Raw genomic sequence first — 13220 nt, forward strand, 5'->3', positions numbered from 1 at the left:
CGGCCCACACCCTCGCCTCGCTGCCTCCACGGAAACACACAGACTTCTCCAAGGCCTGTTACACGCCATCAGAATTAATGGCTTTCTCATATATATATATATATATATATATATATATATATATATATATATATATATATATATATATATATATATATATATATATATATATATATATATATATATATATATATATATATATATATATATATATATATATATATATATATATATATATATATATATATATATATATATATATATATATATATATATATATATATATATATATATACACATACACATATACTGTTACGCTCCCACCCTTGTGCCGCAAACACATAAACAAGAACAGAAGCGTTTTTATTGCAATCCAAACCCGGCAACGTGAGCGTGCCGGGCGGGGGGGAGGAGGGGGGTGGGGGGGGGCATGCTTGCTCCTGTGCTGAGTCATTAAGACACACACACAAGCAACGCACGCAGCGGCACACTCACTCACACACTAATTAATATCTTAGTGAACACCACCAACAGACTTACGTCCCTGCATAGACTCACCAACACTCGAGTGTGAGAGAAACCAGACCAACACAATGACCAGACCTATTATTTTCCACACAAAGAGGAGGTGAACAGTGTCGAAAACATATAGAAAAAATATCCCACAACGTCGTACTTGTATAAACGAGGCAATAGAGATCAAAACACTTTCTTTCTCTTCAGCAAACTTTTGACATTCGTCTTAACATTTCAATTGGTGTTTCCCTATAACAGCACACTTGCTAACTACATATTGTCCCGCGATTGTAAAAGCTCTCTCATACCCCATACATACCAATTAGTAAGGCCTCGCTATTCTTTTCTACACTTTCTTTTACTTTATTAGTATAATGAAGAAGAGGAAATAATCTCTCATTCTCTCTCTTTTTTTCTATCTACCTATCCATCTATCTCATCGTCACTCCGTTTCCGCCATAAGAAAGACTGAAAGAATAATAAAAACGAAGGAAATGTGCGCCGCTTCATGTATTTTTTTGGCGGGTGGTGACGAGGGCGATGGATCAGAGAGGTGCTTCCAGGCATAAGTGGAGAGCGAATCACACGGAAATGGGTATTGGCTTTGGTAGCTCGTGTGTTGTTTTAATCATTAATGGCTACCAGTTTTGCTCTACTTGTTCTTTTTTCCCTTCTTTCTTTTTGCTCATTCTTTTCGTCTTTTTTTTTTTTTTATAAGCAGAGGAGACAGTTCAAGGGCGTAAAAAAAAAGAAAACACTAATGAAAAAAAAGCTCGCTACTTACTTTTTTCTTTTACTTCTTTCTTTTCTTCTTTATCTAATTGCCATCATTTTTTATTCTGTCTTCTACTTCTTTCGCTTCTTTTCTTCAGTTAATTACCACCAATATTACTCTTTTACGTATTTATGTATTTATTTATGCAGTCTTTTCTTCTTTTTCTTCTACTTCTTTCCGGTCTTACTTATTTAATTACCATCAATGTTATTCTCTGTCTAACTTTTCTTTCCTTTTCTTCAACGTGTTAATTTTACTTTACTTTTTTACGTATTCATTTGTTTATTTATTTATCTTGATTTATTTTGTTTACTCGTGCGATGGTTGTTATTTTTTTCATTTTTGTCTTTCTGCTCATTCTTTCAATCTTCTCTCCTTTTTCTTCAACTTCTTTCTGCTTCATCTAATCAACATCACAATTATTTTCTTGTATTTATCTAGTCATGCATTTTATTTATTTATCTTTTCTTTTTTTTACTTTGTTTACTCGCACGATTGTTATTGGCTTACCGATTACTGATAGTTTACGGCCGCCATTCATCGTGACGTTACATTCCCGCCGCTGTGTACACCGTTGTTACCTGCCATACCTGAGCGGAGGCGATTCTACAAGTGCAGGTAAACTTACTCATTCATGACACACACACACACACACACACACACACACACACACACACACACACACACACACACACACACAAACACACATCTACACACACACACACACACACACACACACACGATAAAATATTGAGTGCACTGCTTCATGATCTATTCACCGTCACCTGGGCTGCCTCGAGTAATCAATCCCAGTAATTTCTTCACCTGACAAGCTATCGCCTTCCTCGCCCTCGCCACTATCGCCGCCCTGAACGCATTGCTGGTGCCCTCTTCGTCTCGTCCTCTGATCCTTCTCAATCTCCTCACCACCTCACTTTTCTATCTCCTCTCTCCCAACTCTCTCTCTCTCTTACCCCCTTTTTCTTCCTCTTTTACTCCTTCCCTTCCCTTCCTCTCACCAAAGTAAGGGAAGCAGCTAAAGGGCAAAAACAAGTGAAAATCGAAGAAAGTCCGCTAAACACTGCCCCTATAAAAGAAAAAAAGTAGAGAGGAGTGCCCAAAAGAGTTAGTTTCGGGCGACGAGGTTTTGAAGGCATAGAACAAAATAACAAGAGATTTAGCGGGGGAAAAAAAAAGAGATGGAAGAAAGAAGGGGTAAGGAGAGAGTATAAAGAGAAAGGCAGGGAGAAAGAGAGATAGCACAAGGGAAAAAGAAACGATAGAGGAAGTATGTCTGTATGTATGTGTATGCGTTAAGCTGCTGTCTGACAATACGAAATTAACACATACACAAGGAAAGCTCTTCGTAGTTGATCTCAAAAGGCTACAGCAACAACGGACATTTTGACGGATATGCTTTACGAACTTTTTATTTTATTTTTTCTCTCTCGTTTTCATGAAAGACTACAACGACGAGCTTTCTTTTACTGTTACTTGGGAAAACAAACACACAAAAAACAGGAGATATAACGAGAAAAAGGCAGAGGTAAGTGGAATTAAGGAGAGAGTAAAAAGGAGAAAGGCAGGAAGAAAGACAGTTTGGCAGAAGGGAGAAAGAAAGGATAAGGGAGGAGAAAGAAACATTACTCATTACTCATTCATCACTCGTAATTATGGTTATTAATATTCTCCCTCTTCCAAGAACGTCATCTACTCGCCTCTAATTGATTCTCTTTTGTTTATTCTTAGGTCTTATCTCATTCTCGTGGAAAGCAATGGTTACAGAAAAAGCCTTTCGCTACTGCATGGAAACTATTCAGGAGTCGTTTTCGTGTTTATTAAAGCATCGTGTACTACAAAAACTACAACTTGCTTGAAAATTATTGTTTCCTAATAAAAAAAAAACTGAACAAACTTTAAAATCTTCTACATTAATGATGAGATTTTTCGAAGGAAGGGAAGGAAGGAACGAAAGGAGGTGGGAAAGGAAAAAGGGAAGGAAGAAAGAAGGAAGGTGGAAAGACGATGAAAGAAACATGGAAACGCAGGCAACAGAAGGCCTATTGGCTCATTACGAGGTCGCCCGCTTTGGTGATTTAATCTGCTCGACAGCCACTTGGGGCTTGATGAGCAGATGAAAGCACCTCAAGGAAGGAAAAAAATGAAAGAATGTGTGGAGAAGTAAAAAAGGTAGGAAGAAAGGAGGGAGGGAAGGAAGGAAAGAACGAAAGAATGTGGGAAAAAGTAAAAAAAAAAATGAAAGAAGGAAGGCAGGAAGGAAGGTGAGAAAACGATAAAGAAAGGAAGAAAGGGAAGAAATGAAAGAAGGAAGGTGGAACAAATGGACTAAATGAGAAATGAGAAAGAAAAATTAGAAAGGAGAATGTAAGAGAAATCAGAAAGCAAGAAAGGAAGGAAGGTGGAAAAAGGATAAAGGAAGGAAGAAGGGAAAAATGAAAGAAGGAAGATGGAACAAAGGAACTAATGAGAAATAAGAAGGCAAGAGAAATGAGATAGAGAAATGAGGAATGAGAATGTAACAAAAATGAGAAAGTAGGAAATGAAGGAAGGTGGAAAAGCGATGAAGAAAGGAAGGAAGAAGGAAAAAATGGAAGAAGAAAGGTTGAACAAAGGAACTAAATGAGAAAGCAAGAGAAATGAGATAGAGAAAAGAGAAATGAGAAAGTAAGAAAGAAAGGAAGGTGGAAAAATGATAAAGGAAGGAAAAGGGAAAAAATGAAAGAAGGAAGATGGAAGAAAGAAACGTAATAAGAAATCCACTACATGCCCACCCTTTTCCCTCCTTCCTTTCCTCCTTCTTTTCCTCGTAGAAGACAACACATTTAGTAACCATGAGTGACGTTTTTCCCTTCTTCATTTTCCTCCTTTTTCTCATTCTTTTCCACCCCTATTCATCACGCCTCTTTTCTTTTTCTTCCATCTTCACCTCACTTTCCTCTCCCAACTCTCTCTCTTTTGTCCCTCTTCCTCTTCCTCTCTTACTCCTCCTTTCTCCCTCCCTCTCCCAGACCCCTTTCGCTTCTTCCATCCTTTTCATCGCGTCCCCTTTCTTCTACAACCTTCACCACTCTTTCCTCTCCGCTCTCTTCTCCTCCTCCTCCTACTACTACTACTACCACTACTACTACTATTACTACTACTACTACTACTGTTACTACTCTCTCCCCTCCTCTCTCTGCCCGTCTTCACCTACCCACTACCTCCTACCTCCCTCCTCATCCCTCATCCTTCCCCTTCCCTCCCCTACCTCCTTACCCCTCTCCCTTCCCCTTCCCTCCCCTTCTTCCCCCTCCGCCATCACGCAGCGCGGCGAAGTTATTAAAAAGTCAATAACTGCTCCCCGCCAGTAACCTTCCTCATCAAAGCCCTTCCTTCCTTCCCTCCATGTTCCTTCTTCCTCCTCCTCCTTCTCCTCTCCTATCCTTTCTTTCTTTCTCCCTTGTGCTCTCTCTCTCTCTCTCTCTCTCTCTCTCTCTCTCTCTCTCTCTCTCTCTCTCTCTCTCTCTCTCGTTCTTCATGCTTTTCTCCTTTTTACTGTTTACTAATCTCCATCCTTTTCCTCGCTGTATGGTTTTCTTTCTTTTTTCTTTTTCTTTTAATTCAGTGTTTGATTTCCTTTCATTATTATTTATTTTTCCTTTGTGTTATATCTTTTCCTTCCTGCCTTGCTCTCTTTACTCTCTCATTATTATTACCATCTATCTTTTTTCTCGTCATATCTTCCTTTTTTTTTTGCTTTTTCTTCGTATCCTCATTGTTTAATTTCCTCCCCTATCCTTCCTTTCTCCTTTGTGCTATCTCTCTCTCTTCCTGTCTTTCTCTTTTTATTCTCTCATTATTTTTACCATCTTCCATCTTTTTTCTCGTTATATCTTCCTTTTTTTTTTGCTTTTTCTTCGTATCCTCATTGTTTAATTTCCTCCCCTATCCTTCCTTTCTCCCTTGTGCTATCTCTCTCTCTTCCTGGCGTTCTCTTTTTCTCTCATTATTTTACCATCTTCCATCGTTTTTCTCGTTACATCTCCCTATCTGCTATTTTGCTTTTCCTTTTTAATCCATTGTTTAATTTCCTCCCTTATCCTTCCTTTCTCCCTTGTTCAATCGCTCTTTCTCCCCCCTTTCTCTTTTTACTCTCTCCTCACTCCCACTTTCCCTTCATCGTTTTTTCTCGTTACATCTCCCTATCTGCTATTTTGCTTTTCCTTTTTAATCCATTGTTTAATTTCCTGCACTGTAATTTCGTGATCGGTTTGTCCAACGTAATTCGGCGTCGCGGCATCCTGTCATCGCTGTAATACCATCCTTCCGAAACAAAACGCGTTGCTGGCATGAGTGTTCCCTGTATGGATTTCCCTTATCTCGCCCCTTTCCATTTCCTCTCTCGTTTTTGTTCCGTCATCGTGGCCGGTCAACATTTCCATTGTCGCCTTTTTCTTCCCTTTCTCTCTCATGGTCTTTGCTTTACACTTTCCAGAGAAGCCAACACGTCAAGTAATCTTAAGCGTCGTTTCTCCCTTCTTCATTTTTACTGTTTAGGGGGAAGGAATGAAAGAAAGATGGAGGATGCAAATAAAAGAAAGAGATCAGACTTTTTTGGGGGTAGTACGAAGTAAGACGACAAAGGGAGGAGTTTTAATACGTTATATCATCACTTTGTCGTCTATTTCAAGGTTTGGTACTTCTCTTTCTTCTTTCTTTCTATTGTCACCTGTTTCTCTTTATCGTTCTTTCCGCTTCTTATTCGTTCTTGCCCTTCTCTAAACCCTAATTCACCTTCTTTCTCGTTACGATCACCTTTCTAAATCTCTCTCTCTCTCTCTACTAAGGTGTACTTCTCCTCCACCCTCCATTCCACCACCACCACCTTCTGTTTCATTTTCGTTTCCTTTTTTAGCGTTCCAATATTGTTATCCCTCTATCATACACCTTATCTCTTTCCTCTCCATTTCCTCTCATTTCTCTATTGCACCTGCCAGTACTGCCACCGTGTCTTCTCTTTCTCTCTTCATCCTTTCTCCTTAACTTCTTTCTTCTCCTATTCCTTCAAGGCCTATACTCTTCCTCCTTCCTTCCCTCTAACATCTCATTACTGTGGTCACTTTATCTTTCCTCTACGGGCGTCTCATCCATTAATCTTTCACGCTGGCCAGTTTTCCCAACGGATTAAACTCACTCAGGACTGTCGAGGAGGGTAGGGAGAGATACACATACACACACACACTCACACACATTTAAGGTTTAACGAAATCCACCTACGTTCTGTTTTTTTGTGGTTCTTATTAATACGCGTCACTCGGGGTCGATGCATCACCCTGAATTATTCATATCAGCGGCGGCAGTCACTCTTATCGCTATCGCTCGGTTACTGAAATGCCGAGGAATTGAACTGCTGGACGCTTCTTCGATATTGAACCTAAACGTGGGTATATGCGTGTATAGCCAATGGTAAACAGACGTCTTGGAATCAGTATTAAGCTCTTCTCAGTTTAATTCAGAAAAGACTTCCAATAAGGCCTCACCAGCTGGACGTTACTTGGATGTTGGACTTGAGCGTGAGGACACTTGCGAACTTGCCCGACCAAAGGTAAACAGACATCTTGGAGCTAGTGATAAGTTCTGCTCAGTTTAATTCACGAGACTACCAAAAAGCCTGCCAGAAAACTCACCAATTACTAAACATCAAACCAATCATACCACAATAGTTTCCTTCACTAGATATGTTTGTGTGCACTTTCCTTCCATTTAGTCATAACATCAGGAGACAAAACTACATTGGAATATTAATTTGAGGTGTACAGGTTGTCTAATTACAAATACAAAGGCTAATTATAGTGTAAGTTTCCAGTGGTCTTGTTCACTTAATGAGTGCTAATTGGAAAGGTAAGTACACGTTCGAATCTACTCTAGTTCTCACCTGCGTCTGTGTGAGGCCCAGGGAGGCGGCCAGCTCCGCGCGCTCCGGCAGGGAGAGGTACTGCGTCCGCTGAAAGATCTTGTTGAGGTGCTGCAGCTGGAGGGACGAGTAGATGGTGCGCGGCTTTCTCATCTTCTTGCCCTTGCCGTTGACTCGCACCCCGTCCAGCTCATGCTTGTCTGAGGGAGGGAGAGAGTGCCGTGGTGAGGACAGGGTGGTGGTGGTGCGATAACAAGAAGAGACGCAGAGGAAGGTGAAGGATAGGACAAGGAGCAGGAGATAACAAGAAAGACGCAGAAGGAAGATGCAGAAGAGATAACTTGTAGAGACGCAGAAAAATGTGAAATAAAAGAGAAGACACAGAAGAAGAAGTGAAGAACAGGGCAGGAGTTAACAAAGGCGCCGGGTAAGCAAAATAATTAAAAACAAAGCAGAGGAGATAAACAGAGATATAAAAGAGGGCGAAGTAAAGTAAAAAGATAAAGAGGAGACAGCAAAAAAATACAAAGAAGGACAAGGAAGAGTAAAAAATAACAGGGCTGAGGAGATAGCAGGAAAAGGCGCAGAAAGGAGAGATAATTGTCAAGATAAATATAAGGAACATGGACTATAAACTCTCGGGGACAAAATTCAAGAGCATCTAGATTGTTGTTTTCGTCCTTCTACGCATGATGTTTCTGAAGGACGCACAACGTGTTTGATCTATTAAAACTGTTCTCCTTTGTTCTGTTTTTCGTGTTATTATGAGAAGTCGGGTTTTTTCTCCTTCGTTTTCTCCTTCTTCCTCCTTTTCTTTCCTTCCTTCGCCTCTGACAGTTAAATAGTTTCCCGGAAAGAGTGTTGGTATAGGTGTGAAAATTCCCATCGTCAATCTTACCCCTACTGTTATAACTGCCTTGCCTTACCCCCTCAAAGCCCCACTCCCATAATCCCCATACAGCTTCTCCTGACAACAACAACAACAACAACAACAACAAGAGCAGCAACAACCCCGTACTTCCTTCCTTACCAAAACACGTTACTCACACAACACAAAATCATGCAAACTAACAAATGGCTTTAGAATCGATGGCCAAAAATATGGATAGGGGGAAGGCAAGTTATCGAAGTCTGCACCTGTCACTAATTAGACTCAGGTAATAAGGGTGGCTTTCATCACAATCAACGGCCTGGGTGTATGTGCGGTGCTTGCTGGGCTTGTTCTAGAGGCATCAATCAAATGGTTCTCCCGTACGAGGCCCTGTCATCAGTTATCGAAGGAGGGATGACTCGAATGCATGAACCTCTTTCCTATCCCCTAATATCCTGTCCTGTCGTAATGAAGTGTTCAGTATATGGGATTGAATGCTTTTCGTCTGAATCTATATCTATATTTGTTATTCTTTGTACCCATCCAGACAAACATACATACATACACAGATACGAACGTACATAAATACAAATATCTAGATAGAAATTGAGATCGACTTTACATATAAATATAAATAGATAGATAGAGGTAAATAGAAATAGAAATAGAGAGAGAGAGAGAGAGAGAGAGAGAGAGAGAGAGAGAGAGAGAGAGAGAGAGAGAGAGAGAGAGAGAGAGAGAGAGAGAGAGAGAGAGAGAGAAATGGGTATAGTATCGAAATAACTGTGATCCAATTTTAATTTACGCAATCTAATTCATGCATTACCTTTCAGGTGGTGGTGACGGTGGTGGTGAGGGTGTTGGCGGGTAATACGGAGGTGAAGTGGTGGTGGAGGGGAAGGTGGCAGTAGTAGCAGAAGTAGTAGTAGTAGGGGGTAGTAGTAGCAGTAGTGAATTTGGTTGTAATTAATCGTCATAACTCTACACCCGAATCACTCCCACAAATACGCGTGTTCCCGGAATGTATTACTTTACCTGCAAGCACTGGGAAACCCCCGGCTCGGAAATGGACAGGTAAGTTATACAATCAGCGCAAACAAATGTACGAAAAGTGAAAAGAGAGTGTTAGAGAGAGAGTATATGAATTATCATATTATTACAATGGTATGAATAACGATCTCGGTTCATTCATATTCTTCACGTTGAATAAAATTAAAAAAACAATCACACAAATATAAGAAAACAAAAACACAACTAAACAAATTAATTATGCGAGTTTGTTTGTTTGCTTGTGCTGTGTGTTTGTATGTGCTTGTGTGTGTGTGTGTGTGTGTGTGTGTGTGTGTGTGTGTGTTAATAATAGATAGCGGGTATTCAAGGAAAGATGAACCAAAATGACATATGTAGACTTTTCGATACACTCTCTCTCTCTCTCTCTCTCTCTCTCTCTCTCTCTCTCTCTCTCTCTCTCTCTCTCTCATGATTGGTAGATAAATAAAAGAAAAGCGTGTTATGAGGGGATGAGGGAGATAGAGAGAGAGAGAGAGAGAGAGAGAGAGAGAGAGAGAGAGAGAGAGAGAATATGCTTGCTTTCTTGCACACCCAATAACATGGTACAAAGCCGGCGGAGGTGCGTGCGTGCGTGTGTACCGGCGCTCAAATATTAAACACACATAAAAATTGCTTTGTCGCCTCCATTTCCTCGGACGACCTCGATAAAGATGAACGGCCGGGCACTGAAGGGCTCCGAGAAGTCAACAACAACAATAACAACATCAACAACAGCAAAAAGAATAACAAGAATAACAATGACAAAGCACTAACAGGAACCACAGCAATACCACCAAAATCCTCTCTCTCGCTCCTTTTCTCTATAACAACAACAAAAACAACAACAATGACCTTAACAACAACAACAACACCGGTAGCAACAGGAGGAGAGGATGCAATATCACAAAATCCCTTTTCCTTCACCTCCTCCTCCTCTTCCTCTTCTTTTCCTCTTAACTTCCCTCTTTTTCTATTGAACGACCGCTGTGTTTGGTTGCAGTTGTTGTTGTTGTTGTTGTTGTCGTTGTCGATTGTTGTTGGTCTGGTATAGTGTCTGGTTTACTACTACTATTACTACTACTACTACTACTACTACTACTATACTGCTACTAATTCTACTACTACTACTACTACTACTCTGCTATATTCTGGTTATATTCCTAGCTTTGTTGTGTGCTTCATGTCATTGTTTACTTGTCTGTGGTTACGGTTGGTACTAACTCTAAACAATTGAAGGTTTATCGCTGCAGTTGTGGTGATGACGAACGATGAAGACACAGTAAATGGTTAACCACAATTATTGGTTCTGGTGGTGTAGATGGTTGTCGTGAGGGTAAGTGGTGCTTGGGTTGAGATTTGGCATTGGTGGGTGGTGGTGGTGTTTTTGGTGATGATGGTAGTGGTGGTGGTGCTGGTAATGGTGGTGGATTGCCTGGAGGTGGCATAAGGTGTATTGGTGGTGATGGTGGTGGTTTTGCTAGTGGTGGTGGTGATGGTAGTGGTGGTGGTGAGGGGGGGTGCTTTTGCTAGTGGTGGTGGTAATGGTAGTGGTGGTAGTTAAGCCGGAAGTATTTGAGCTCTTGATGACGGTGGCAGTGGTGGTGGTAATGGTATTGATGGTGATAGAGAAGGTCACAAAACAGAACTATCACCCATCTTGGCTCACTAAGAGAAAATCCTACCTCATGCCTCTTCCTATCACCCCTGTTTTTTTCTCTCCCTGTCTCCGGTAGATCGCGCATTACTGTCTCCTCCTTGGTCTCCTCCTCACGCACCCATCCACCTTTAGTCACACTTACGCATCGATGAGGAAGACTTGAATGGTAGGTAAGAATTCATCACTCGGTCCTCGGGTGACAATGACTGACTGAGGTTCCAGACTGTGATTCCTCCAAAGCTCATGAACAATACATGATGGTACGTTTTCTTTAACAATTCATACATGTCTGGTTATCCGTATCATTATGTGTGTGGAAGAGAAAATGCCAGTCTTTTGATTTTTTTTCGGTGCTAAAGTAGCGAAAAATCTCCCAGCCTTTCTTAATTCGATCGTCACTCAATCACTGCAGCCCTCAGACACTCCCTCCTCCCATCCATCATGTCTATTATCAAACACCTGTACTGATAGACTGGAAGATATCTATTTCTCTTACTCGACCAGCAGTAAAATTGGCGCGTTTTGAACCCATTCCAGTATTGTTTTTTATCACAATCTCACTCTGCGCCTGAAGTTTCTTTTTTTTCTTTGTAGCAACATTTTTTTATAAAACCAAACTCGCATATACATACATAGCTTAAAAAATCTTGAAAATACAAACACTACATTCGTCCAGAAAATAAATATCCACTTATCAATCAACAAACTGACTGAAAAATATCCGTGTCTGGAAAAAAAAGAAAAAAAAAGTCATAAAAAAAAAAACCAGATGAAGGAGTAATCCCATCTATACCTTCATTCAAGTACAGGCAGTGAGATCTTAAAGGCAGCGTCATTATTCTGCCACCTAAGGGGATGTAAGCATGCAGAAGTTCCCGCCGTCGTTCACACACCCACACAGAGAGAGCAAGACGGGTCAGACAATCGTTTTACGGCTTCAAACTAGACGAGGGCGGGTCCGTGTAGGTGAGGGCGCGTCCAGTAGCAAGGATCGGCGAGGTGAAATATTTAGCCCCGACACTCCGCCTTGCACGGGGAGGGAGAGCGGCCGGCCACCAGAGTTATCGATGTCTCCCTTCCCCTCCCTTCTCTTCCTTTCCCCTCGCTTTTCACTTCCCTTGCCATACCGTTCCTTTCCCTTCCCTTCAATCCTCTCGTCTCCCTTGCCATACCGTCCCTTCCCCTTCCTTTTCACTTCCCTTGCCATACCGTTCCTTTCCCTTCCCTTCAATCCTCTCGTCTCCCTTGCCATTCCGTCCCTTCCCCTTCCTTTTCACTTCCCTTGTCATACCGTCCCTTTCCCTTCCTTTTCTCCTGCCGTTTCTTCCTTTCTATTCCCTTGTGATCCTTTCCATGGTCTACAAGGAGGAAAAATAAAATCACAGAGGAAAGCTATGTATTAGAAAGAGAGAGAGAGGGAAAAAAACACGTCTGGATGAATTATACATATCCATCAAAGGCTACGATGACAACAAAAACAATTATAACAGTAAAACAAAGAGAGAAACATACAAAGAGAATATCAGACAAGAAAAACAAAACAAAAAAAAACAATAATCACATGACTGAGAGGCTCGCCGGTAAAGGAGCGAAATGAATGAGTGAGTGAATGCGTAAGTGAGTTTTAAATGAGTGTGTATGAATGTGGTGTTAATGAGATAGTAAATTAGTTAGCGAATGCGAGCGTGCGTGGGTAATTAAGTACGTGAGTGAGTGCATGAGTGAGTGAGTGAGTGAGTGCGTGAGTGAGTGAGTGAGTGCGTGAGTGTGGGGCGTCACGAGAACTGCTCTATCTTTCTATAATTCACAAGACATCGACGATCGCGCCAGTATTGGTATTAGTGTTAGTTGGTTAGTGTTCTCGTGTTTATGTTGCTTGTTTGTGCTCCCGTGAATGTGTGTACCATGGAGGAGCGGGGAAGGAGAGGGAGAAGGAGGAAGGGAGGCAGAACTAGGGAAGGAGAGAGAGGGGGATGAAGGAAGGTGAGGGGAAGGGAAGGGAACGGAGATGGAAAAAGGAAAGGAAACGAAATTAAATGAAACGTGGAAAAGAAATGGAAGAAGGAGTAAGGAGATGGAATGAAAAGAAGAAGAAAAGGGGTTGAAAAATGAGGCAGAGGAGGAGTGGTATTTGAGAGGGAATAGAGAGTGAAAAGGAAGAGAAATTACATGAGCTGGAGAGGGGAGAAAGAAAACAAGAAGGAGCACGAATGAGACAGAATGATAAAAAAGAAAGAAACGGGAATGAAGAAGGACAGTGAAAGCATAGAGAGGGAGAGGGGGGAGTGAAGAGGAGGAAGAAGGGGGAGGTGAAGAAAGAAAAAAAGGGATGCAAAAAGAAGTATACAACAAGCTTGGGTTTCTTTGTCTTCAATATTTGCCTAACTCCAACACGTCTGCTTGTGCTACCGTTGTTGATAGTGTTATAAGTTACGTT

At 41.2% G+C, this 13220-nt stretch overlaps 1 protein-coding gene across 1 annotated transcript in view; it reads right to left on the reverse strand.

The window, feature by feature from the left end:
- The window catches only part of LOC126998605 (homeotic protein distal-less-like), a 60126-nt gene that overhangs the window by 16466 nt on the left and 30440 nt on the right, over window positions 1–13220 (reverse strand). The window contains exon 3 of the mRNA XM_050860516.1: window positions 7227–7405. Within this exon, the coding sequence (XP_050716473.1) occupies window positions 7227–7405 (179 nt within the window). The remainder of the gene's footprint in view (window positions 1–7226; window positions 7406–13220) is intronic.

Source organism: Eriocheir sinensis, chromosome 14, assembly GCF_024679095.1.
Source record: "Eriocheir sinensis breed Jianghai 21 chromosome 14, ASM2467909v1, whole genome shotgun sequence".
NCBI lineage: Eukaryota > Metazoa > Arthropoda > Malacostraca > Decapoda > Varunidae > Eriocheir > Eriocheir sinensis.